General features: G+C 44.9%; 3 protein-coding genes and 2 pseudogenes across 3 annotated transcripts; all 5 read left to right on the top strand.

Annotated features, from left to right (window-relative positions):
• The first annotated feature begins 760 nt into the window (after window positions 1-760).
• LOC109787529 (disease resistance protein RGA2) lies at window positions 761-2714 on the top strand. The gene has a single exon (XM_045232297.2). It carries the CDS (start codon window positions 876-878, stop codon window positions 2352-2354), a length of 1479 nt encoding a protein of 492 aa, XP_045088232.2. The 5' UTR covers window positions 761-875; the 3' UTR covers window positions 2355-2714.
• Window positions 2715-2838: 124 nt separating this feature from the next.
• On the top strand, window positions 2839-5192 carry LOC109787530 (disease resistance protein RGA2-like; annotated as a pseudogene).
• A 532-nt stretch (window positions 5193-5724) lies between these two features.
• On the top strand, window positions 5725-10211 carry LOC109787544 (disease resistance protein RGA2). Its single transcript, XM_020346088.4, has 3 exons — window positions 5725-7462; window positions 8071-8247; window positions 8464-10211. Exons 1-2 carry the CDS (start codon window positions 6003-6005, stop codon window positions 8084-8086), a joined length of 1476 nt encoding a protein of 491 aa, XP_020201677.2. The 5' UTR covers window positions 5725-6002; the 3' UTR covers window positions 8087-8247; window positions 8464-10211.
• Window positions 8470-10211, top strand: LOC109787545 (disease resistance protein RGA2). Its single transcript, XM_045232296.2, has one exon. The coding sequence runs from the start codon at window positions 8470-8472 to the stop codon at window positions 9949-9951; it is 1482 nt and encodes a 493-aa protein (XP_045088231.2). The 3' UTR covers window positions 9952-10211.
• A 96-nt stretch (window positions 10212-10307) lies between these two features.
• LOC109787531 (putative disease resistance protein RGA1) lies at window positions 10308-14745 on the top strand (annotated as a pseudogene).
• Window positions 14746-27938: the final 13193 nt, after the last annotated feature.

Raw genomic sequence — 27938 nt, 5'->3', positions numbered from 1 at the left:
GGTTTCAGTCATTGAGCTCCCACATGCTATGTCTATATGCAACAGGTAGTTGCTACTTTCAAGTCTCTCACTGAATTGGCCGGATCAAAATTTTGTAGACTTTAGCAATTTTCTGTTCTTTGTAAGATGTCTTCTGTTAGAAGTGTCTAAGGTGCGACTACTGGAATCACCAGTCAGCTCCACAACTTGATGGATCATCCGTCAGTTTTCGACGCCCCGCCCCCACCCCCCCCCCCCCCCCCCCCCCCCCCCCCCCGGCCTCCTCAACAACGGCACAAATCCTCAGAAGCAGCCTCTCTAGATCCTGTACCTCAGTTGCCTCTTCCCAGCACTTCTCAGCCATGATGCTTGTTAACAGTGTCTTGTAGGACTTGGAAGAAAACAAAACCCGCGCAGTGTGGGGAGTTCAGATTTCAGACAACCTGCATGTGTTGCTACAAAGATCAGTATCTCCATGCAAGGAGTTTTGACTGAAAAGACGAAACAACAGTAAAGAAACACAGTGAGTGAAACTGTGAAAGCAACCAATGCCAAATTCTGCTGGTGTTGGAAAGAACGGAAGAGGAGTGTGATTTGACTTTTGTTCCCAGCAGAAGAGACGTGCAGCATCAAGTTTCCACCATTTCGACATCCTTTAAAAAAAATACTTCTCTTCTGTCAAGAGTCAAAACAATGTCGCCTTCATTGGATGGGTCAATGAAGACTAGGAAGTAGGAAAACACCTATTTTCTGAAATTTAGAGCACAAGTGCCTTCTGAAGCTTTCAGCTAACCCTTCAAAGTCATTGAGTCAGCAAATTCCTAAGTTTTTCTAGTTTAGAGCACCATCTATCTGGTAAGAGGCTGGGAGGGTTTCCCGTTCGTTTGCGCTTCACAATGGAGGCAATCATTTCTGCGGTTCTTGGTGATCTTGTCGGCAGAGCTATATCCTTCGTGGTCGAGAAGCACCACGAGCAGACAACCGCTGAGGATCTGCAGAGGCTGCGCAAGCTGCTTCTGAGGATAAGTGCTGTTGTCGAGGAGGCCGAGGGGCGGCATGTCACAAACCGGGGGATGATACATCAGGCTAGCACGATGAGAGAGCAAATGTTCAAAGGGTACTACCTTCTCGATGCCTTCAGGTGCAGAGAGAAGAAGACCGGTGACGAGGAGGTGAGTCGCTTCTTGTTTGCTGAATCCAATTTCAATCCGGCTAAGCGTTTTCGCCGCCTTTCTAGCAACACTCAGATTGAGAGCACGGTTATTGTTAGAGTAAGCAGTCAGGAGCTTAAACAGGTTGTTCTTGGCCTAGAAAGCATGGTTGTTGATATGAATGAGTTTGCTATATTTCTGATGAGCTACCCTCGCATGTATCGCCAACCCTATGGCGCATATTTATTTGTGGACAAGTATATGTTTGGCTGCCAAATGGAGAGGGAACAAGCTATCAGCTTCTTGCTACAAGCAGAGCCTCCGTATGGAAATGTGGGTGTCCTTCCAATTGTTGGTTCTGCACTTGTTGGGAAGAGTACTCTTGTGGACCATGTTTGCAATGATGAGCGTGTACAGAATCACTTCTCCTTGATCTTGCTCTACATTGGAAACAACCTTCAAGATGAAACGATGACAACTTTTAGAGATCATTGCGTGATCAAGCATCAAAATATTTCCTTGGATGAAGAGAAGTCGTTGGTAGTCATTGAGCTCTTAGGGGACGTGGACAAAGGAGTATGGAAGAGACTTCTGCACTCTTCTGAACGATGCATGCCACATGGGAGCAAGATCATAATCACTAGCCGATCAGAGAAGGTGGCCAGTCTTGGAACAACGGAAGCCGTCAGGCTAAATTATTTGTCTAAAGAAGCTTACTGGTATTTCTTCAGGATGCTCGTGTTTGGTAGCACGGATCCGGAGGAGCAACCAAAGCTAACATCCATAGCCATGGAGATAGCCCTAGAGATGCGTGAATCTTTCATATACGCATATGTTGTTGCTGCCTTACTGAGAGAAAATTTTAGTGCTCGGTTCTGGTGCAGGGTTCTCAGACACCTTAGGGAGCACAGGCAGAAGAATATCTTGTTGTTAGGTGAATGTCCTGTTGATGAAGAACAGCCACGGTATGTTTGGAGCATGGCCAAAAGGCGGCAAGGTTCTGAGGATATTAAGTTCTATCTGCAAGGGTGTCACCCTCAAAAAGGGCCTGTTTCTCATGGCGAGATTCCAAAGATAACAGTGATGGATCTGCTATCTGGCACCTGGAGTGCTATGCCACGGGGAAAATTTGAGGTCTTGTCCTGGAGGTCTCTCATACCACCGTACTACAGCTACACAACTGTTTGCGAGTTTGTCCGGCACGAGAGTAGTACCACAGCATAGATGAAGAAGAGGAGTGCTCTTTGGCACCGTCGTGACACTGCTTTGAATTACTGGTGGTTGTCTTCTTGTCTTTTGGACCATGGTTCACCAGATTGGTAGATGCGACTTCCTTAATTTGCTGGTGTAAAAGTTAGTGGTATTTAAGTTGATCTGGTTCTTGACTCGAGCTTATATGGAGTATATTGTAACTAGTACCTAATTACCGGTTGTGCTTACTTGTATGGAGCTAGGTGTTAGTACATATGTCTCCTTAATTACCGGTTGAGCTTATATGGAGCCAGATGTTTACATAGGGCTCCTTAATTGCCGGTTGTGCTTGTAACCACTTGTGTACTCTTCATCTGAATAAACAAGCCCTTGACTAAGTAGCTGATATTTCTGCAGACTCTCCTTTCACTTACTGTATAAAGTTAACATATCTTGCTAGTACTAACATCTAGTGTTGTTTCCAACTACTTGAGAAGCCTCTGTTTCGTTTACACGAATGACGGCACCGCTCAGAGAGGGCGACGAAGGGCAAGTACCCTGTGCGTCCTCAACATCAGCACAGATCCTCAGAATCAGCTGGTGCAACCTCTGCAAATCGTGCTGTGAAGTTTGGCACCTTTCAGCCATGATGCTGGTTAATGGTGTCCTGTAGAAGAGAACATCACTCACACGAGTCTGGGGAGTTCAGTTCAGGCAACCTGCATGCCTTGCTACAAGGATCAGTACCACAAGTGAAAATCAACACAGATAGCTGGAGCTAACAAGATGAAAAAACAGCTGAAAGAACAGAGTGAATAAACACAACCAGTTCCTGATTCACTGTTGATCCCAGCAGGGGAAACATGCAGCTTCAAGTTTCCACCAAGCTGACCTTTGAATCGGGAACAGATACTTTTCTTCTGTCCTAATAGTGTTGTTGACTGGGTTAGCCGCCTATTCCCTTTTTTTTTACATGATTGCTTGCTGTCGCTTTCCACTGACTGTTTAAAGCCATAGAGTCAGCAGCTGCCTAACTCCATCCAGCTCAGACTACCATCTAGCTAATCTGAGGCTTTGGAGGAGGTCCTGTTTGCTCACACTCCATAATGGAGACACTCATTTCTGCAGTTCTTGGTGATCTTGCTGGCAGAGCCATATCATTCATGGTAGACAAGTGCCGTGAGCAGAGAACCGAGGAAGACGATCTGCAGAGGCTGCATCAGCTGCTTCTGAGGTCACGTGTCATCATCGAGGAGGCTGAGGGGCGGTGTATCACCAACCAAGGGATGATCTGTCAGGTTAGCATTATGAGAAAGCAAATGTTCAGAGGGTACTACCTTCTCGACACCTACAAGTGCAGAGAGAAGAAGACCAGCAATGAGGAGGTGAGTCGCTCCCTGTTCGTTCAATCCAAATTTAATCCCGCAAAGCGCTTTCGCCGCCTTTCTAGCAGCACTCAAATTGAGAGCATAGAAGTTGGTAGAGACATCAGGAAGGAGTTGAAACAAGTTGTTCTTGCCCTGGAAAGCATGGTTGCTGATATGAAGGAGTTTGCTATATTTCTAACGAGCTATCCTCGCATGTGCCGCCAACCTTATAGTGCATATTTATTTTTTGACAAGTGTATGTTCGGTCGCCAAATGGAGAGGGAACAAGCCATCAGCTTTTTGCTACAAGCTGAGCCTCTAGGGGGTGAGAATTTGGGTGTCCTTCCGGTCGTTGGTCCTGGACTTATTGGGAAGAGCACCCTTGTGGCACATGTTTGTGACGATGAGCGTGTGCGCAATCACTTCTCCTCGATCTTGCTCTACAGCGGAAATGACCTTAAAGATGAAACTGCAATGACTTTTAGAGATCATTGCGTGATCAAGCATCAAAATATTGCCTCGGGTAAAGAAAGGTCATTGGTTGTCGTAGAGCTCTTTAGGGGATGTGGACGAAGATGCATGGAAGAGCCTGCTGCATTCTGCTGAAAGATGCATGACAAGTGGGAGTAAAATCATTGTGACTAGCCGATCAGAGAAGATGGTGAGGTTTGGAACAACGGAAGCCATCAAGCTAAGTTGTTTGTCTAAAGAAGCTTACTGGTATTTCTTCAAGATGCTCGTGTTTGGAAGCACGGATCCGGAGGAGCACCCAAGGTTAACATCCATAGCCATGGAGCTAGCCCTCAGGATGTGCGGATCTTTCATCTCTGCATATGTTATTGCCGCCTTACTGAGCGAAAATCACAGTGCCTGGTTCTGGTGCAGGGTTCTCAGAAGCTTTAGGAAGTACATGCAGAAGAATTTATTATTGTTCGGTGAATATCGTGACGTGGATAAGTCTCGGTATATTATGACCATTGCTGAAACAAGGGGAGTTTCTGAGGATCTTAAGCTCTTTCTGCTCTATCCTAGTTATCAAAAAGGGCCGGCTGCTCAGGGCGAAGTTCCGAGGATAACAGTGGTAGATGTTCTATTCAGTAGATGGAGCACTGTGCCACACAGGGCAAATTTGAGGTCTTGTGCTGGAGGTCTCTCATACCACCATACTACAACTACATATATGCTTGTGAGTTTGTGCTGCATAAGAACACCACACCGTAGTTCTCTTCTTGTGTACTCAATCATTTATGTTTGGCTTACCAGATTGGCATGTATTAGACTTCCTTGCATGTTGTTCTAAATGTTGGTGCTTGATTTTAGTTGATCTGGTTCTAGACTGATTGATCTTATACGGATTATACTGCAATTAGAACGCAGTAGACCATCATGTAGGGTTGTGTTTGTAATCACTTGTATACTCTTCATCTCAGTAAACAAACCCTTGGAATAAAATCTAGTTGATATTTCTGCAGACTCTGTTTTCACTTTTTGTTCAAAGCTTATATATCTTCCTAGTACCTTGTTTCCAACGAACGGCCGCACCGCTCAGAGATTGTGCAGGATGAAAGAACAGGGTGAGCAGACACAACCACTGCTTAATTGCGCAGCTGTTGGAAAGTATGGAGGAAAAATGCGATCTGGTTATTGATTCCAATGGTGCAAACATTCAGCGTCAAGTGTCCACCATGTTGACCTCTAAAGCAAAACTGGTACTTTTCTTCTTCTGTCACAACAATGTCACTTTCATGTAGCAGCAATAAAAACTAGGAAGACACCTATTTTCTGAAATTCGTAACACAATTGCCTTTTGTAGCTTTCAGCTGACCGCTCAAAGTCACCGAGTCAGCAGCTTCCTAATTCCCTCAAGCTCAGAGCACCACTAGCTGGTGAATGGCTGGGAGGGTTCCTGTGTGTTTGCACTTCACAATGGAGGCAATAATTTCTACGGTTCTTGGTGATATTGTCAGCAGATCCATATCCGTCTTGGTTGGCCAAGGAGCAGAGGATAATATACAGAGGCTGCGCTAGCTGCTTCTGAGGATATCTGTTGCTGTCGAGGAGGCCGAGGGGTGTCGTGTCGCACACTGAGGGATGATCCATCAGGCTAGCGTGATGAGAGGGCAGATAGAGAGTCCATGAAGACTAGAACACCAGATGGTTCAATGAAGACTAGCTGGCCATTCAAAGTCATCAAGTCTGCAACTGCCTAATTCCTTCAAGCTCAGTGCACCTGACTTGGCAACTGCTTAAGTCCTTCAAGCTCAGACCACCATCTATCCGGAGAGAGGCTGGGAGGGGTTGTTTGCGCTTCGTGATGGAGGCGCTCATCTCCGCAGTTCTTGGAGATATTGTCAGCAGAGCTATATCTGTTGTGGTCGACAAGTGCCGCGAGCAGACAACCACCGAGGAGGATCTTGAGAGACTGCGCCAGCTGCTTCTGAGGATATCTATTGTTGTCGAGGAGGCCGAGGGGCGGCTTGTAACAAACCGAGGGATGATCCGTCAGGTTTGCATGATGAGAGAGCAGATGTTCAGAGGATACTACCTTCTCGATGCATTCAGGTGCAGAGAGAAGAATACCGAGGAAGACGAGGTGAGCCACTGCTCTTTCGCTCGGTCCGCATTCAGTCCAGCTAAGCGCTTTCGCCGCCTTTCTAGCAGCACTCAAACTGAGAGCATGATAATAGCATGTAGAGAAAGAAGCAGTAAGGAGTTGAAACAGGTTGTACTAGGCCTAGAAACCATGGTTGCTGACATGAAGGAGTTTGCTGTGTTTCTTATGAGCTACCCTCGCATGCACCGCCAGCCTCGTAGCACGTACCTGTTCATGGACAGGTGTATGTTTGGCCGCCAGATGGAGATGGAACACGCCATCAACTTCTTGCTACAAGCGGATCAGCAGATTCTAGGGAATGGAGATCCTGGTGTCCTTCCAATTGTTGGTTCTGCACTTATTGGGAAAAGCACTCTTGTGGAGCATGTTTGCGACGACGAGCGGGTGCGCAACCACTTCTCGTCGATCTTGTTCTACACTGGAGACAGTCTCACTACAGATGAAACGGCAACAACTTTCAGAGACAACTGTACAATCAAGCACCAAAACATCAACATCGCCTCAGTTGAAGAAAGATCCTTGCTTGTCGTCGAGCTCTGCGAAGACTTCGACGAAGACGCATGGAGGGGGCTGCTGCGCTCTTCCACGAGATCCCTGAAACATGTGAGCAAGATCATAATCACTAGCCGATCAGAGAAGGTGGCCAGTCTCGGAACAACTGAGGCGGTCAGGTTAGAACGCCTGCCTGAAGAGGCCTACTGGTACTTCTTCAGGACGCTGGCGTTCGGGAGCACGGACCCCGAGGATCACCCGGAGCTGACGTCCATCGGCATGGAGCTCGCTGTCGAGATGCGTGGCTCATTCATGAACGCGTTCATCAGCGCCGGCCTGCTGCTGGGACTGGGCGCAGACCGTCTCCGTGCCCGGACCTGGCGCAGGGTCCTCGCACATTTCAGGGACTACAGGCAGAAGAACACCCTGCTGCTGGGTGGCGAGTACCCGCTCGACCTCCAGTCCCGGTATGTCTGGAGCATGGCCCAAGCGCCGCATCTGGGTCGTCTCAAGCTGTTCCTGCTGCGCGATAGCTACCAGAGAGGGCCGGATGATCGCACCGAGGTGCCGAGGGTGACGGCGGTCGACCTCCTGTCCGGGAGCGCCGCCGTGCCGCTGGGCAGGTCTGAGGTGCTGTTCTGGAGGTCCCTCGTACCACCGTACTACAGGTACATGTATGTGTGCGAGTGCGAGTTTGTGCGGCACAAGAACAAGAACACCACGATAGAAATGGAGCCATAGAGGTGGTTCATGCATGTTTTGAGTTCTTAGTTGACCGATCATATATTGTAGTATGTTGTGGTTGGTACCCGGCCGGTAATCTCATCGTTTAGTTGCAATCACTTGGTTGTATATATATACTCTTGTCTGAACAAACATGCCTTGCAATAAAATCCAGTTGATCTCTCTGTGTTTCATTTCTTGGACATATTATGTCCTGCTAGAATGTCTCAATCATGTGAGATTTCTTGAAGTCTCATTTGATATAGAAAAATGTATTTGTCTTTACAGAAAATGGCTTACCAGATTGGCATGTGCTAAGACTTCTGGTCCAGTATTGGTGCTTGATTTGAGTTGATCTTATGTTGGAATATATTGTACTTGGTACCCAGTAGCTCATCATGTAGAGCTCACTAATTACTGATTAAGCTTGTAATCAATTGTCTACTCCTCATCTAAAAATCAAAGCCTTGGAATAAAATCCAGTTTATACTTATGCTGACTATGTTTTTCTTTTCAGACAAAGCTGATATATCCTGCTAATACTTGTTTCCAGTGACATGAGAAGTTGAGAAGGTCATTTCTTTTAAGCAAACGGCCGCACTGCTCAGAGACTGCAGAAACAACCACTGCTTGATTCTGTAGGTGTTTGAAAGCATGAAACAAAGTTGTGACCTCTAAATCACCATGTAGCGTCAAGCTTCCATCATGTTGACTTCTAAATAAAAAACAGGTATTTTTCTTCTGTCACAACAATATGTCGTCTTTGTTGAATGGGTCACAATGTAGACTATGAGAACACCTATTTTCTGGAACTTGCAGCACAATTGCTTTCTGAATCTTTTAGCTGACCGGTCAAAGTCACCGAGTCTGCAGCTGCCTAACTCCTTCAAGTTCAGTGTACCATCTATCTGATGAGAGGCTGGGAGAAAATCCTGTTTGCTTGCAGGTTACAATGGAGGCACTCATTTCTGCAGTTCTTGGTGATCTTGCAAGCAGAGCCATATCCTTCGTGGTTGATAAGTGCCGTGAGCAGAGAACCGCGGAAGAGGATCTGCAGAGGCTCCAGCAGCTTCTTCTGAGGTTACGTGCCATCGTCGAGGAGGCCGAGGGGCGGCATGTCACTAACCGAGGGATGATCTGTCAGGTTAGCTTGATGACAAAGCAAATGTTCAGAGGGTACTACCTTCTCGACACCTTCAAGTGCAGAGAGAAGAAAGACAACAATGAGGAGGTGAGTGTTTCCTCATTCGTTCAATCCAAATTTAATCCGGCTAAGCGTTTTCGCCGCCTTTCTAGCAACACTCAGATTGAGAGCATGGTAATTGGTAGAGAAAGCAGCAAAGAGTTGAAACAGGCCGTTCTTATCCTAGAAAGAATGGTTGCTGATATGAAGGAGTTTGTTATATTTCTGATGAGTTACCCTCGCATGCACCGCCAACCTTATGGTGCATATTTATTTTTGGACAAGTTTATGTTCGGCCGCCAAATGGAGAGGGAACAAGCCATCAGCTTCTTGCTACAAGCTGAGCCTCTAGGGGCTGAGAGATTGGGTGTCCTTCCAATCGTCGGTCCTGCACTTATTGGAAAGAGCACTTTTGTGGAACATGTTTGCGATGATGAGCGTGTGCGCAGTCATTTCTCCTTGATCTTGCTCTACAGCGGAAATGACCTTAAAGGTGAAACTGCGATGACTTTTAGGGAACATTGCCTGATCAAGCATGAAAATATTGTTGCATCAGGTAAAGAAAGGTCTTTGGTTGTCATTGAGCTCTCGGGGGACATGGATGAAGGAGCGTGGAAGAGGCTGCTGCACTCTGCTGAAAGATGCATGACACGTGGGAGCAAAATCATAGTGACCAGCCGATCAGAGAAGATGGTCAGGTTTGGAACAACGGAAGCCATCAAGCTAAGTTGTTTGTCTAAAGAAGCTTACTGGTATTTCTTCAAGATGCTCGTGTTTGGAAGCACGGACCCGGAGGAGCACCCAAGGTTAGCATCCATAGCCATGGAGCTAGCACCCAGGATGTGCGGATCTTTCATCTCCGCATATGTTGTTGCTGCCTTACTGAGAGAAAATTTCAGTACCCGGTTCTGGTGCAGGCTTCTCAGAAACAATAGTAAGTACATGCAGAAGAATGCATTGTTGGCTGGTGAATATTTTGACGAGGATAAGCCTCGGTACGTTATGACCATTACTGGAACACGGCGAGTTTCTGAGGATCATAAGCTCTTTCTGCTCCATCATAGTTATCAAAAAGGGCCTGCTGCTCAGGGCGAAGTTCCGAGGATAACACTGGTGGATGTTCTATTCAGTAGATGGAGCACTGTGCCACGGGACAAATTTGAGGTCTTGTGCTGGAGGTCTCTCATACCACCATACTACAGCTATATAAATGCTTGTGAGTTTGTGCGGCACAAGAACACAACACCGTAGTTCTCTTCTTGTATACTCGATCAATTATGTTTGGCTTACCAGATTGGCACATATTAGACTTCCTTGCATGTTGTTCTAAATGTTGGTGCTTGATTTAAGTTGATTTGGTTCTAGACTGATCGATCATATAGGGAGTATTACTGCAATTAGAATGCAGTAGATCATCATGTAAGGTTATGTTTGTAATCACCTGTATACTCTTGATCTCAATAAGCAAATCCTTGGAATAAAATCTACTCCGTATACAGGAGTAGTTGATATTTCTGCACACTCTTTTCACTTTTTGGGCAAAGCTGATATATCTTGCTAGTGCCTTATTTCGAACGAACGGCTGCACCGCCCAGAGATTGTGCAGGATGAAAGAACAGTTGAAAGAACACGGTGAGCAGAGACAACCATTGCTTGATTGTACAGGTGTTGGAAAGAACATAGGAAAAAAAATGTGATTTGGATATTGATTCCAATGGTGCAAATATGCAGTTCAGGTTTCCACCATGTTGATCTCTAAATCAAAAACAGGTACTCCCTCTATCCGGAAATACTTGTCGGAGGAATAAATGTATTTAGACGTATTTCAGTTATAGATACATCCATTTTTATCTATTTCCGCGACAAGTAATTCCGGACGGATGGAGTACTTTTCTTCTGTCACAACAACGTCACCTTTGTTGAATGGGTCAATAAAGACTAGCGAGGAGAGCACCTATTTTCTGGAAGTTACAGCATCATTGCTTTCTGTAGCTTCAGCTGACCATTCAAAGTCATTGATTCAGCAACTTCCTAACTCCTTCAAGTTCTGGTGAGTCTGGGAGGGGTTCCTGTTTGCTTTCAGTTTATGATGGTGGCACTAATTTTCGCAGTTGGTGATATTGTCAGCAGGGCCATATGCTTCGTGGTCGAGAATTGCCATGAGCAGAGAACCACAGAAGAGGAGCTGCAGAGGCTGCACCAGCTGCTTCTGAGGTTATGTGCCGTCATTGAGGAGGCTGAGGGGCAGCGTGTCACTAACATAGGGATGATCTGTCAGGTTTGCATGATGACAAAGAAAATGTTCAGAGGATACTACCTTCTCGATACCTTTAAGTGCAGAGAGAGGAGACCGACAATGAGGTGAGTCGCTCCTCGTTCGTTCAATCCAAATTTAATCCAGCTAAGCGTTTTCGCCGCCTTTCTAGTGACACCCAGACTGAGAGCATGTTAATTGCTAGAGAAAGCAGAAAGGAGTTGACAGTCTGGGGAGTTCAGGCGACCTGCATGGCTGCTACAAAGATCAGTACCACAAGTGAAAATCCACACGAGAGTTCGTGCTATCAAGATGAAAAAACAGAGAAATAATAGCTTTTCTTCTGTCGTAACAGTATCGTTCGCTGGGTCAAAAGCCTATTCTCTGAATTTTTTGCACAGTTGCTTTCTGAAGCTTTCAACTGACCTTTAAAGTCACGAGCCAGAAACTGCCGAACTCCGCAAGCTGAACCACAGTTGCCTGTTCCCAGCACTTCTCAACCATGATGCTTGTTAATAGTGTCTTGTAGAACTTAGAAGAAAACAACACCTGCGCGGTGTGGGGATTTCAGATTTCAGACAACCTGCATGTGTTGCTACAAAGATCAGTATCTCCATGCAAGGAGTTTTGACTGACAAGACGAAACAACAGTAGAAAAACACAGTGAGTGAAAACAACCAATGCCAGATTCTGCTGGTGGTGGAAAGAACAGAAGAGTGTGATTTGACTTTTGTTCCCAGCAGAAGAGACGTGCAGCATCAAGCTTCCACCATTTCGACATCCGTTTCAGAAACAAATACTTTTCTTCTGTCAAAACAATGTCGCCTTCATTGGATGGGTCAATGAAGACTAGGAAGTACTAGGAAATTTACAGCACAAGTGCCTTCTGAAGCTTTCAGCTGACCATTCAAACTCATTGAGTCAGCAAATTCTAGCTCAGAGCACCATCTATCTGGTAAGAGGCTGGGAGGGCTTCCTGTCTGTTTGCGCTTCACAATGGAGGTAATCATTTCTGCGGTTCTTGGTGATCTTGTCGGCAGAGTTATATCCTTTGTGGTCGAGAAGCGTCACGAGCAGACAACCTCTGAGGAGGATCTGCAGAGGTTGCGTCAGCTGCTTCTGAGGATAAGTGCTGTTGTCGAGGAGGCCGAGGGGCGGTGTGTCACAAACCGAGGGATGATACATCAGGCTAGCACGATGAGAGAGCAGACGTTCAGAGGGTACTACCTTCTCGATGCCTTCAGGTGCAGAGAGAAGAAGACCGGCGATGAGGAGGTGAGTCTCTGCTCGTTCGTTCAATCCAAATTTAATCCGGCTAAGCGCTTTCGCCGCCTTTCTAGTGACACTCAAATTGGGAGCATGGAATTTGGTAGAGACGTCAGTAAGGAGTTGAAACATGTTGTTCTTGTCCTGGAAAGCATGGTTGCTGATATGAAGGAGTTTGTTATATTTCTGATGAGCTACCCTCGCATGTACCGCCAACCTTATGGTGCATATTTATTTTTTGACAAGTGTATGTTGGCCGCCAAATGGAGAGGGAACAAGCCATCAGCTTCTTGCTACAAGCTGATCCTCTAGGGGCTGGGAGTTTGGGTGTCCTTCCAATCGTTGGTTCTAGACTTATTGGGAAGAGCACTCTTGTGGAATATGTTTGCAATGATGAGGGTGTGCGCAGTCACTTCTCCTCGATCTTGCTCTACAGCGGAAACGGCCTTAAAGATGAAACGGTGATGACTTTTAGAGATCATTGTGTGATCAAGCATCAAAATACTGCATCAGGTAATGGAAGGTCATTGGTTGTTATTGAGCTCATAGGGGATGTGGACGAAGGGGTGTGGAAAAGAGGCTGCTGCACTCTGCTGAAAGATGCATGACAAGTGGGAGTAAAATCATAGTGACTAGCCGATCAGAGAAGATGGTCAGGTTTGGAACAGCGGAAGCCATCAAGCTAAGTTGTCTGTCTAAAGAAGCTTACTGGTATTTCTTCAGGATGCTCGTGTTTGGAAGCACTGACCCGGAGGAGCACCCAAGGTTAACATCCATAGCCATGGAGGCAGCCCTCGAGATGCAAGGATCTTTCATCTTCGTATATATTGTCGCTGCCTTACTGAGAGAAAATCTCAGCGTCCAGTTCTGGTGCAGGGTTCTCAGAAACAGTAGGAAGTATCTGCAGAAGAATGCATTGTTGGCTGGTGAATATCTTGACGAGGATAAGCCTCGGTATGTTTGGAGCCTTGCTCAAACACGACGAGTATCTGAGGATCTTAAGCTCTTTGTGCTACATGATGTTTACGAAAAAGCGCATGCTGCTCAGGGCGAAGTTCCGACGATAACACTGGTGGATGTTCTAGCGAGGACATGGAGCACGGTGCCGCTGGGAAAATTTGAGATCTTGGGCTGGAGGTCTCCCATACCGCCATACTACAACTACGTATATGCTTGTGAGTTTGTGCGGCACAAGAACACCACACCATAGTTCTCCTCCTGTATACTGGATTAATTATGTATGGCTTACCATATTGGTATGTACTGTATTAGGCTTCCTTGCATGTTGTTCTGAATGCTGGTGCTTGATTTAAGTTGATCTGGTCCTAGACCGATCGATCTTAGATGGAGTATACTGGAACCCAGTAGCTCATTCTGTAGGGTTCCCTTGTTATACTCTTCATCTCAGGAAGCAAACCCTTTGAATAAAGTCCATGTGGGGCCGTTACCTACTTATTGATATTTCTGCAGACTATATTTTCAATTTTTGGACAAAGCTGATATATCTTGCTAGTACGTACTAATATCGTTTGGATTGTGTCCAGTTACTTGAGAGGTCCGAATCACTTGGACAAAATTGCCGTGCACCTCAGAGGCAGGACAAGTACACTCGACATCGGCGAGGATCCCCGGATGCAGATGCTACCCTGCAGTTGCCTGCTCCTGGCATTTTCAAGCATGATGCTGGTAACAGTTTTCTTGTAGATGACAGCATGACCAACTACGGTCTGGGGAGTTCAGGCTAACAAGATGAAACAACAGTTGAAAGAAGAACACAGTGGGTGGACACAATCACCGTCAGATTGGGCATGTGTTGGAAAGAACGGAAGAAAAATGGAAACATGTGGAATCAAGTTTCCACCATGTTGACATCTGAATAAAAAACAGGTACTTTTCTTCTGTCATAACAGTGTCTCTTTCCTTGGATGGGTCAATAAAGAATTAAAGATTAGGACAGCCACCATTTTCTGAAACTTATAGCACAATCTTCGGTCATAACATTGTGGCCTTTGTGTTTTTTTATAAAGGGAATATATTAATATCGCGAAGATACCAATTACACCTGGCCTCTGTACCAACAAGATGTCCATAGGCATCCAGGATACACACAACCAACAAGAAAATAAAAGGAACAAAAAAAAATTTCCTGCCACGGTGATCAATCACTAGCAACAACAACGCTCTAACCACCACCGAAGATAACATCCGGATTACAAAAGAGCTTCTCCAAAAGCAACGCCTTAAAGAAGGAAACAATGCACAAGCGTTGTCGTTGCCTGATCGAAGATCTTAAGCTTTCACCCAGGAGAAAGTCTGAAATCACCCAAAAAACAAGGCCATTGCGAGGTACAACCAATAAAGGCCAGACCTTGGGTCTTCACCATGAAAATCGAGACTCGGTACTCGAGGAGTACCACCAAAATTGCAGTCCTCCAGTGCTGCCGCCCCCACTTGCTGAGGCCGCTATTGCAAGTCACCAAACACGTAGCACGCAGTCTTCATCGCATCCGATACACCTTGTTGTCAACGCTTCAAGATCTCCAATCGCATCCGCCATGACTTCCTCCGCCTCCATCGATGCCCTGGGAATCTTAACTTAGACATGTCCCATGACTCCGATAAGAAAGCGAAGCTTCGCGCCACGCCCTCTTGAAACCGTGTTGGCTGATAATGTGAGCGCGCGCGACTGGAGTCTTTCCGATGTAGATATCAAGGAGCGACATACGCCAATCCGTATAAATATCTGACAGGGAAGATCGGAGAAATCATGTCACCTCGGCCTGTAGTACTCCCAAGCGGTGGCCTTTTGTTGGATGATTGGATAGGTACATTTTCTGAAAGTTGGTATACATTTGCCTTCTGAAGCTTTCAGCTGACCGTTCAAAGTCACCGAGTGAGCAACTGCCTAACCTGAAAACTCTTTCAAGCTCAGAGCACCATCTATCTGGTGAAAGGATGGGAGGGGTTCCCGTTTTCTTGTGCTTTACAATGGAGGCGCTCATATCCGCTGTTTTGGTTGAGAAGTGCAGCGAGTAGACAATCGCCGAGGAGGATCTTCAGAGGCTGCGCCAGCTGCTTCTGAGTATATCTCATGGAGCATGTTTGTGACGATGAGCGGGTGCGCAATCACTTCCCGTCGATCCTGTTCTACACCGGAGACAGTCTTGTTACAGATGAAACCATAGCAACTTTCAGAGAGCGTTGTGCAGTCAAGCACCGAAAGATCAGCATCGCTGCCATGCCCCAGTTGATGAAAGATCCTTGCTTCTCATGGAGCTCCCCGTAGACATCGACGAAGGCTCATGGAGCAGGCTGCTGCGCTCTTCCACAAGGTCCATGACACGCGGGATCAAGATCATAATCGCCAGCCGATCGGAGTAGCCGGCGGGCCTCGGAACAACCGAGGCCGTCAGGCTAAGACGCCTGCCTGAAGAGGCCTACTGGTACTTCTTCAGGACACTGGCGTTCGGGAGCACAGACCCCGAGGACCACCCGGAGCTGACGTCCATCGCCATGGAGCTCGCCGTCGAGATGCGAGACCGCCGTACTGCAGGTACCTGTATGTGTGTGAGTGCGAGTTTGTGCGGCACTAGAACAAGAGCACTGCAACCGAAATGGAGCCATAGAGAGGTGGTTCATGCATGGTTAGAGTTCTCGGCTGACCGATCTCCTAGTGGAGTATGTTGTGGTTGCTACCCGGCCAGTAGCTAGCTCATCGTTTAGTTGCAATCACTTATATACATAATCTGGTCAACAAACAAGCCTTGGAATAAAATCATTTTTTAGAGAAGGATATATGTCCTGTTAGTAAGTCTCAATCGTCTGAGATTTCTGCAAGTCTCATTTAGTTTATAAAAGTGTAATTTTGTTTACACAAAAATGTAACTGCCTGCACTATTTTGCTTAAGGAAAATCTCTGTTGAAGTCTTGATTGAGATATAGATTTTTTTGAGACAATCGATTGAGATATAGATGGACCCTAATCACCAAACCTATATCCACTTATTGCGAGAGGAGCCTGACCTGGCCTCTGTCACTGGAGTCGCCCACATCTTAGTGGGTCAACCCATTAAACCGGTTTTAGGAAGGTTCTACTTTTTTTTTTGCGGGTGAAGGTTCTACTGACCGGTATCGACCGATTTTAGAACCTTCCATGTAGTATACTTTTCAGAGCGAAACCACTCAGGGGCAGATTTATCCGGTAAGAACAAGTCTAGGGGTGATTTATCCGTGATTTGATCCGTAAGAGGACATTGGAGTGGGAAAAGTATACTTTCCTCTCTTTTTTTCTGCCTATGTTGCTTCTGTTTTCTTTTTTTTTTCTTTTTCTTTTTCTCCTTTTCTTTTTTCAATACATGTCTAATTTTTTCAATACTGCTATACACTATTTGTATATACATGGAATATATTTTGATGCAACTTGAACATTTTTCAAATATACCATGAGTTTTTTTTTCAAATAGTTGTTTTTGAAAATTTTTATACATGTTAAACATTATTCAAATACATATTAATTTTTTTGAATGGCACTAACCATTTTTTATTTATTTGAATATTCTTTACATTTCATGAGTATAATTATTTTTCAATTCTTGTTTGAATATTTTTGTGAGAAAATGTTAAACAATTTCAAATACACATTGAACATTTTATGAATGATACCAAACATTTTTTAAACATGATTTTTTAAAAATTGCTTTGATATATTTTTAAAAATTTCAAAAACACATATGTGACACAGTTGAATTTTTAAAATGTTACAAACATTTTTTATTTGTAAATTACATGAAAATCATTTTTCACATTCTATTGACATTTTTGCAAAAATGTCGTGAACGTATTTTAGAATGCGTGAACACTTTTTGTAAAATGTTATTAACATTTTTTGAATGGTCATTTAAACATTTCTTTTAAAGTCACGGACATATTTTTTGAAACGCGTGAACATTTTCTAATGTCATGAATTTGGTTGTTACTAACATTTTTAAGAAGTTGCATGAACATTTGTTTACACTGCATGAGCAATTTTTTTTTGAGCAAACACAGTGGGGAAGACCCCCACTGTAACTCTGATTTTCATTAATATGAGGACACAAGTTATATCACTGTACAAGATTTACATGATAAGAAAAAGAGTCTACAAGTAATCTAGCCAACTCTGCATCCCTTCTTTCAAACTAGGTTTGACTTTTTTAATGATCATCTCAAAGTGCTCCTTGGAAGTACTAATGCAATATTGCATATTTTTGGGTTTGTGATCAAAGATGATGCTGTTTTTGTGCTTCCAAATACTCCAACATCCTGCTATGAGGCATTCCTTATAACATACTCCCTCCGCCCCAAAATTCTTGTCTTAGATTTGTCTAGATACGGATGTACCTAATACGTGACTTGATACATCCGTATCTAGACAAATCTAAGACAAGAATTTTGGGACGGAGGGAGTACATCATTATTATATCTCTTACCCTCCACGAGCATCTTCAAAAGCTCAAAATCTGTGTTCCATTGAAATCCAATAGCCATCTAGAAATTCTGGCTGAAATCACAACTAAAGAAAAGATGAGTAAGGTATTCCTTTAGTTCATCATCACATAGCACACATCTTGTAGACTCAATATGGAAATTTTTCCTTGTAAGCAAATCTCTAGTGTTTAGTCTGTCCTGTAGAAGCAACCAGAAGAAAAACTTTTGCTTAGCTAGGGTGCATGATTTCCATATCCACTGAAATGGCTTGGGTGGATCAGCAGGGTTCCCAATATATTCCAGGTATATTCTTTTATTGGAATAGTTAGAGCCACCCCAATAAAATTTCCATGAATCCTTCTCTGCCTGGTTCCCCCTGTCATTGATCAGGGCTCTGAGTTGAGTACTCTGCTGGACAGCAATGCTGGACATAGGAAGATGAAACATCTCAAAAAAATTGTAGTCATCCAGATTGGTGGCAGCCTCGAGAGTGATGTGTTCATTTTTTACATAGGAGAATAGTTGAGCCATCATGTTCATCATTGGCTGTGGACACCAATTATCATGCCATAGGCTGACAGTGTTGCCAATTCCTGCAGAGCAAATTGTCATGTTTTTGTAATCTTGGAGAATAGAACAACAGTCTCTCCACCAGAAAGATCCCACAGGTGTGGGAAATTTTGGCAATTCCCCATTATCATAGTAATTGCTCCATATCAAGTTAACCCAGGGGATATCATTTTTGTTGAAGAATTTGTATAAGTACTTGGTAAGTAAAGCTCTGTTTTGCATTCTTAGATCTAGTACACCCACTAGTAGAAAACAGGGCTTTGGTTGGGGCCTGGCCAGCCCATTAGTCCCGGTTCAGTCACGAACCGGGACCCATGGGGGCATACGTCCCGGTTCGTGAGCCCAAGGGGCCGGCCGGGGCCTCGTGGGCATTGGTCCCGGTTCATCTGGACCCATTTGTCCCGGTTCCTGGCACGAACCGGGACCAATAAGCCTCGCTCCTGGCCCACATACATTTGTCCCGGTTCGTGGCTCGAACCGGGACAGAAGGTGGGGCTTTAGTCCCGGTTCCAGCCACGAACCGGGACAAATGATTTGCCTATATATACCCCATCGCCGCAGCAGAGCACTCCACAGTGCTCTGTTTTTTCTGGCCGGCGAGGGGAGGGTATTTGGGTGCTCTAGCTCACCTCCATGCACATGAGGTGTTCGATGAAATGCCCGAGCCACACTAGTTAAGCTTTCTCCTCTCGAAGCTCGACCTCCAAGCTCCATTTTCCCCGAGATTTGCATGGGTTTAGCGGTTTGTCACGTCCTGTCCCCGTCTTCACCGCCATCGATCGCCCGTGCCGATCTCGTCGCCGGCACCACCGTGTTGAGCCTCTTGTTCTTATCTTCTTTCTGAAAGAAAAGAATTCTTACTTTAGATAGATACTTGCCTAATTATATATAATGCACGCAGATGAACCGGCAATGGATGTATGGTGACAGACACACCTCCGAGTACGTTAAGGGCGTGCATAATTTTCTCGAAGTGGCTGAGGCAAACAAGCAGAATGGTTTTATGTGTTGTCCATGCCCTAATTGTGGAATACAAAGTCTTACTCTGACCGGAAAATCCTTCACACCCACCTGCTTTATAAGGGTTTCATGCCACACTATAATGTTTGGATGAGGCACGGAGAAATAGGGGTTATGATGAAAGACAACGAAGAAGAAGAGGACGATGATAACTATGTGCCCCTTGAATACGGTGATGCTGCAATGGGGGAAGCTGATGAAGATCAAGATCAGGAACCAGACGATGTGCTCGATGATGATGATCTTCTTCGGGTCATTGTTGATGCAAGGACACAGTGCGAAAGTCAAAAGGAGAAGCTGAAGTTCGATCGCATGTTAGAGGATCACAAAAAAGGGTTGTACTCCAATTGCGAAGATGGCAACACAAAGCTCGGTACCGTACTGGAATTGCTGCAGTGGAAGGCAGAGAATGATGTGCCTGACAAAGGATTTGAGAAGCTACTGAAAATATTGAAGAAGAAGCTTCCAAAGGATAAAGAATTGCCCGACAGTACGTACGCAGCAAAGAAGGTTGTATGCCCTCTAGGATTGGAGGTGCAGAAGATACATGCATGCCCTAATGACTGCATCCTCTACCGCGGTGCGTACGAGAGGATTTGAACGCATGCCCGGTATGCGGTATAAGATCAGGCGAGATGACCCTGGTGATGTTGACGACGTGCCCCCCAGGAAGAGGGTTCCTGCGAAGGTGATGTGGTATGCTCCTATAATACCACGGTTGAAACGTCTGTTCAGAAACGAAGAGCATCCAAGTTGATGCGATGGCACAGAGAGGGCCGTAAGAAAGACGGGAAGTTGAGAGCACCCGCTGACGGGTCGCAGTGAAGAAAAATCGAGAGAAAGTACTGGGCTGAGTTTGCAGGTGACCCAAGGAACCTATGGTTTGGTTTAAGCGCGGATGGCATTAATCCTTTCGGGGAGCAGAGCAGCAATCACAGCACCTGGCCCGTGACTCTATGTATGTATAACCTTCCTCCTTGGATGTGCATGAAGCGGAAGTTCATTATGATGCCAGTTCTCATCCAAGGCCCTAAGCAACCCGGCACCGACATTGATGTGTACCTAAGGTCATTAGTTGAAGAACTTTTACAGCTGTGGAATGGAAACGGTCCGTGTGTGGGATGAGCACAAACAGGAGGAATTTAACCTGCACGCGTTGCTGTTTGTAACCATCAACGATTGGCCCGCTCTCAGTAACCTTTCAGGACAGACAAACAAGGGATACCACGTGCACGCACTGTTTAGCTGACACCGAAAGTATATACCTGGACAAATACAGGAAGAATGTGTACCTGGGCCATCGTCGATTTCTTTCGACCAACATCAATGTCGAAAGAAAGGCAAGCATTTCAAAGGCGAGGCAGATCACCAGAAGAAGCCCACCATGAATACCGGTGATCACGTACTTGCTATGGTCATGATTTACACGTAATCTTTGGAAAGGGTCCCGGCGGACTAGCTGTTCCGAATGACGCTGAGGGACGCGCACCCATGTGGAAGAAGAAATCTATGTTTTGGGACCTACCCTACTGGAAAGACCTAGAGGCCCGCTCTTCAATCGACGTGATGCACGTGACGAAGAACCTTTGCGTGAACCTGCTAGGCTTCTTGGGCGTGTATGGGAAGACAAAATATACACCTAAGGCACGGGAGGACCTGCAACGTTTGCACAAAAAAGACGGCATGCCTCCAAAGCAGTATGAAGGTCCTGCCAGCTACGCTCTTACCAAAGAAGAGAAGGAAATCTTCTTTGAATGCCTGCTCAGTATGAAGGTCCCGACTGGCTTCTCGTCGAATATAAAGGGAATAAAAAATATGCCAGAGGAAAAGTTCCAGAACCTAAAGTCTCATGACTACCACGTGATTATGACGCAACTGCTTCCGGTTTCATTGAGGGGGCTTCTACCGGAAAACGTCCGATTAGCCATTGTGAAGCTATGTGCATTCCTCAATGCAATCTCTCAGAAGGTGATCGATCCAGAAATCATACCAAGGCTAAGGAGTGATGTGGCGCAATGTCTTGTCAGTTTCGAGCTGGTGTTCCCACCATCCTTCTTCAATATCATGACGCACGTCCTAGTTCATCTAGTCGACGAGATTGTCATTCTGGGCCCCGTATTTCTACACAATATGTTCCCCTTTGAGAGGTTCATGGGAGTCCTAAAGAAATATGTCCGTAACCACGCTAGGCCAGAAGAAAGCATCTCCATGGGCCATCAAACAGAGGATGTCATTGGGTTTTGTGTTGACTTCATTCCTGGCCTTAAGAAGATAGGTCTCCCTATATCGCGGTATGAGGGGAGAATGACTGGAAAAGGCACGCTTAGAGGGGACTCAATAATATGCAGGGACGGGCATTCATGGTCTCAAGCACACTACACAGTTCTACAGAACTCTACCTTGGTGACCCCGTATGTCGATGAACACAAGAACAGTCTGCGCTCCAAACACCCAGAGTAGTGTGACGACTGGATTACATGTGAACACATCAGGACTTTCAGCAGTTGGTTGGAAACACGTCTCAGAGGTGACAACACTGTTTGTGATGAGCTGTACCTGTTGTCCAGGGGACCATCTTCGACTGTATTGACTTACACAGGATACAAGATAAATGGGAATACATTTTACACGATCGCCCAAGATCAAAAGAGCACCAACCAAAACAGTGGTGTCCGCTTTGATGCAGCAACCAAGAGGGGAAAGGACACATATAATGGTTACATAGTGGACATATGAGAACTTGACTACGGACATGATTTTAAGGTCCCTTTGTTTAAGTGCAAATGGGTCAATCTGCCAGGAGGCGGGGTACAGGTAGACCCACAGTACGGAATGACAACAGTGGAACTGAACAATCTTGGGTACACTGACGAACCGTTTGTCCTAGCCAATGATGTGGCGCAGGTTATCTATGTGAAGGACATGTCTACCAAACCAAGAAAAAGAAAAGATAAGGAAGCGAATACATCATACGATGAGCCAAAGCGCCACATAGTTCTTTCAGGAAAAAGGGACATCGTGGGAGTGGAGGGCAAGACAGACATGTCTGAAGATTATGAAAAGTTTCATGAAATTCCTCCCTTCAAAGTCAAGGCTGACCCAAGCATCCTGATAAACGATGAAGATTATCCATGGTTACAGCGCAATAAGCAAAGGACACAACCGAAGAAAAAGTGAAGACTTTCTCTCCACAACTACTATGATGATACCATGCCAACTTTCAACCTTTTCGTAGTTCATTTGAAATGCCTGTTGTAACAGACGAGTTTCCGTATGAAACCCTGATATCTCAAAATAGATTGTCCGTTTTGTACACGAAGTGCATCCAGTTTTTGCCGTAACCCTCTCAACTTTCCAGCACATGCTATGTGGGTGAAATGATGATACCATGGCAACTTTCAACCTTTTCGTAGTTCATTTGAAATACTTTTCAATTTTAGGGTCTTATAGCTCAAAAAAATCAGTAAATGCATGAAAAATAACAAATGAAGTCAGAAAGAGTTGAAAATTGATGATGTGGCTTTGAATATTGCATTTTGAACACACAAGAAGTCCGGAGTTGTAATAAATTATTAAAAATAAAAGAGAGGCGCAATGCTCACCTGCACGTTGCTTAGCTTCAGGCCTTGAGGAAATAGTGTAGACTGCACGGAGCTATGTGTAGTTTTCGTCCGAAACCCTGATAGCTCCGTGCAGTCTACACGACTTCCTCAAGGCCTGAAGCTAAGCAACGTGCAGGTGAGCATTGCACCTCTCCTTCATCGTCTCTGCACTCAGGGCTTATAAACCGCTGCGAGTGCCTCTCGCTTGGCGAGGTGGGACTAAAAAACAGCTGCAGAAAGAATCAACTAAAAAACTCTTTTACCGGTTCATGCCACGAACCGGTACTAAAGGTGCTCGTGGGGCCCCAGCCTTAGAACCGGTACCAAATGAAATGCCTTTGTAATAGCCTTAGAACCGGTACTAAAGGAATCAACTAAAAAGCTTTTATAAACCTCTAGTATTATTGAAACTAAAATTATATAGAATTTATGCAACTAAAATTATCAAAGTATTTTCTGTTCAAAACATTAAAAGCAAAAAGAATTTTCATAAAATAAATACAAAAAGCAAAAATAAAATAAAATAAATAAGTATAAACAAAATAAACTTTTATAAATAAGTAGAAACAAAATAAAATAAATAAGTAGAAAAAAAATAAAATAAAATAAACTTTTATAAAATAAATAAGTAGAAACAAAATAAAATAAAATAAACTATAATAAACTATAATAAAATAAAATAAATAAACCTTAATAAAATAAATAAAAATAGCAACAGTAAGTATTTTGTTGTAAGTAGAAAAAAATTAAAAAAATAAAGCAACAAAGAAAACAAAAACACTGGGAAAAATAAAAAAATGCCACCTACTGGGCCACCACAGCCTCAATACGACTAGAAACCTACCCATGGGCTAGGATTCAGGCCCGCAGAAGGCCCAGTAGGCCCACAGAAATATACAGTGTGTTTAGGCCCGTAAGCCTGCAGTTCAGAGGAGTTCGAAAGGGGAGGCACAACCGCGCTTATAAACTGGTGCGGAAGCCCCTCAGCTAGCGAGGTGGGACTAAACATCCACCGCGGCTGTGCCAGGCACAGGCTATTGGTCCCAGTTGGTGGCTCGAACCGGGACCAATGCCCATCTTTGGTCCCGGTTCGTGTCACCAACCGAAACTAATGGCCCCCTTTAGTCCCGGTTCGTGGCACAAACTAGGACCAAAGGTCTCTGTTTCCCGCCCTTTGGGCTGCTGAAAAGAGACCTTTGGTCCCGGTTGGTGGCACCAACCGGGACTAAAGGGGGCATTGGTCCCGGTTGGTGGCACGAACTGGGACCAATGCTCCGTCTATATAATCAACACTTGTGAAAATTTTCGTTCAGTTCTTCGATCCCGCCCCGACGACGCCGCCAGGCTGCCCCTTTGCCTCGCCGTCGCCATCGTCGCCCCTGCCTCCGACGCCGTCCCGCGCCGCCCCGACGCCGTCGCCGCCCCGCGCCACCCCTGCCCCGACACCGCCGGCCCTGCCTCCTCTCGTCGCCCGTCGCCACACCCCTACCCCACCGTCGCCGTCGCCGTGCCCTGCTTCCTCGTCGCCGCCCCCCTGCAGTGAGCTCATTGTCCTCGTCGCCGGGCGCCCTATCTGCATATGCATTTTCTAGCTAATTAAGTTTAGATGTGTAGTTTTATTAATTTAGATGTGTAGTTGTATTAATTTAGATGTTTAGTTGTTGTAATTTGTTCATAAAAGAATATGCAAAAGTTAGATTTTTTTCTGTTCATAGGTTTTTTTGATGATATTATTGTTGAATATGCAAATGTTTGTATGCTCATATGCAAAGAATATGTCAATTTTTTCATAGAATTTTTATGATTTTTTTCTGTTGTAATTTTGTTCATAGAAATTTTATGATTTTTTTTCTGTTGTAATTTTGTTCATAGAATTTTTATGTTTTTTTTGTTCATAGAATTTTCTTTATCAATTTATGTATATGTTCATATTGTGTATGTATAGGAAAATTGTGTATGATCAAAGTCATTTATGTATATGTTCATATTTAGAAGAAAAAGCAGGAGAGGAAAAAGGAAAATAAGAAGAGGAAGAAGGAGAAGAAGAAGAAGAAGAGGAGGAGGAGAGGAAGAAGAGGAGAAATAAATAAGAAGATGAAAAAGAAGAAAAAAAAGAGGAGAAGAAGAAGGAATAGATGAGAAGAAGAAGAAATAGAATAATATATTATTCTATTTTTTCTTCTTCTCCTCTTTTTTTTCTTCTGTTTTTTTCTTCGATCTCCTCCTCTGTTCCTTTCTTCTTCTTCTCTTTTTTTTCTTCTTCTTCCTCTTCTTATTTTTTATCGGGTATGTCGTTGTCGATATACCCCCCTCCCCGATAACTTTTAGTAAGTACTACTTAGAAAGTGTTTAATATAATTAGTTAGAAAAATAATATAACTAGTTAAACTAGTTTATTTTTAGTAAGTACTACTTTATTTTATTTATAGTAAGTGCTTAGTAGTTGAACTAGTTGATTTAATAAAACTACTTTATTTTACTATAGAAGTAGTTTATTTTTAGCAAGAAAATTAATAGAACTAGTTTATTTTTTAGTTCAAGCAATTATTCCCGCATCGACGTTGACGATGCCTATCCCGCATCCTCGTCGTCGACTTGGCGGAGGAGGCCTGCTTGATCAGAGGGGCCATGTCCAGGACTGGGCTCTGCCGGGCTGGTATTGGGAGGTGCTACCTTCCGGGGGGCGTAGGTTGGTGAGGAGCCAGCCCGTCGTTGACCCGATCCTTGTTTGGTGGCGGTCGCGTGGGCCAGTGATGGTGTCGAGGCTTGCGGACACCGCGGAGGTGGTACATCACCGTGTCAGCGAGGAGGACGAGCACGTCCGTCGCTACATGGTTGCGTTGGAGGGCAGGTTCGACAATACCTGGCAGGTTCTTCAGGGATCTCACTGGAGTGATCCTGTGATGGTTCCTTCTCTTTGGGTGTCCACCGCCCGCGGCGATACCCGTCGGGCGCTATGGTTCTAGCTGTATTAGCGATGCTATATGCATGATAGTATTCGAGGTGTATTAGTGATAATATTCGACGATGTACGGACGCAAGAGATGATGTAGTTTTGCTTATAATTGAATGCATGCTTATTTGAATACTACTTTATTTTACGATTTGGTTTTGCTTATTGAATGCTCAAATTGGAAAACTACTCCTACTTTGAATGCTAAAATTGGAGAGCACTATGCAAGGCGTATGCATTTGATTAGTTGATAGCTTATAGGGTTTTTGTTTTTGCAGAAATCTAGGAGCCCCCTCCATCATGCCCGCTGTCGTCCCCGTCACCGACCCCCTCCGACCTCGAGGTGAGACCAGCCAAATCTCCATGTCAATATGAGTCCTATAAGATATTTTGAAATGTTTTTGCTCATATTTTCAACCATTGAAATGTAATGCCATCAAGTTTGAATGCTCATATGATGTAGATAAAACATGTATATTTCCGTTCCGGCAAATTTCAGGCGCTCGATATGTCCTTTTTTAGAAAGATAATTAAACGATATTTTGGGTTGACTTTAAGTCTGTCGAGTCTCCACCATATATGAGAGGACGAAGAATCCCGACTGTTGTCGTGGGGGTAGCTTCTCCTTCGTTCCTGTGTACTAGACAATTTGGTGTAATGCACTCGGGAATGAAAGGAGGAGCTACCATCACCGACGGTCACAAATGTCAGAGAGGAATCAGTGAGGGAGAGTCTCCACCATATATATATATATATATATGAGAGGACGAAGAATCCCGACTGTTGTCGTGGGGGTAGCTTCTCCTTCATTCCCGTGTGCTAGACAACTTGGTGTAATGCACTCGGGAATGAAAGGAGGAGCTACCATCACCGACAGTCAAATATGTACACCACATGAGCTGAGAGTTTTCAAGAAAAGACTCGACAGACCGATAGTCAACCCGTGATGAATAATAATGATCTAATTTCGGTTTTTTAGTACATATATTTAATTGTAAAAGTTTAATATTTGAATTATGAATATAGAAAATGTCATACTCGGACGACGAAAGTCTCCCGGGGGAGTGCGACTAGTGCCACGACGACCGAGGTCTGTGCGACAGGCCTCACCTGGACGAAGATCGGCGCTTCAGCATTACACTACTAGGGAAAACCTTATACACAGAACTTTAGCAGTAGCGTTTGTTAAAAAAGGGCGCTAGTGCTAAATAGCAGTAGCGCGTGCATGATAAGGGCGCTACAGATACAAACGTAGCAGTAGCGCGCCTAACTATAAACGCGTTATAACTAAAATTCTCACGACTAAGCCGATAAGCTACACATAGTAGTAGCGTTCTTGTTTAAACCGCGCTACCGCTATGTCTACTGTAGCAGCGCGTTTTCGTAGAAAGGCGCTACTGCTAACGAAAATAAAATAAATCGAACAACAAATAGAAAAGTAAATGAAAATGAAAGAAATAGAAAAAGGAGAAAGGAAAAAAGAAAATGTAAAGAAAAATAGATGAGAAAAGGAAAAAAAGAGACAGGCTTAGCAGTAGCGCGTTTTGTGAAACGCGCTATAGCTAACTTAGCTATAGCGTGTTTCCCTTAACGCGTTACCGCTATGTTTCACTTAACCAGCGGTTTTCCCTCCACCCGGCCACCACTTCTCCCCCAAATCCCTCTCCCCCACTTCGCCGCCGTGTCCCCAATTCGCCGTCGCCCCACTTCGCCGCCGTCTCTTGCCGACGTCGACGCCCCCGGAGCCACCGGAGCCGCGCGCCGTCGACGCCACTGGAGCCGCGCGGCCTCATCAACGCCACCGGAGCCGCCCTCGGCGCCACCGGAGCCACCCTCGACGCCCCTGCCTCCCTCGCCACAACTGCCTCCCTCGCCATCACCGGAGACACCCCTGCCTCCCTCGCCACCACTGCCTCCCTCGCCACCACCGGAGCCATCGTCTGTAAGCACCCCTCCTCTCTCTCTCTCCCTCTCTCTGATGCATAGCACAAACATTGGACATACTAACTAGCTAGGTTAACTAGTTTAATTAGGTTAATTTTCTAGGTTAGTGCAAAAATGTAGTTAGTGCTTTCACAGAGAACTAGTTAGGTTAACTAGTTTAATT

This window comes from Aegilops tauschii, chromosome 1 (genome assembly GCF_002575655.3).
Source record: "Aegilops tauschii subsp. strangulata cultivar AL8/78 chromosome 1, Aet v6.0, whole genome shotgun sequence".
Lineage (NCBI taxonomy): Eukaryota > Viridiplantae > Streptophyta > Magnoliopsida > Poales > Poaceae > Aegilops > Aegilops tauschii.
This window is presented reverse-complemented; position numbering and strand designations above follow the sequence as displayed.

Coding starts and splice junctions, on each gene's coding strand:
- LOC109787529 (XM_045232297.2), top strand. CDS start 876: ATGGAGGCAATCATTTCTGCGGTTCTTGGTGATCTTGTCGGCAGAGCT.
- LOC109787544 (XM_020346088.4), top strand. CDS start 6,003: ATGGAGGCGCTCATCTCCGCAGTTCTTGGAGATATTGTCAGCAGAGCT.
- LOC109787545 (XM_045232296.2), top strand. CDS start 8,470: ATGGAGGCACTCATTTCTGCAGTTCTTGGTGATCTTGCAAGCAGAGCC.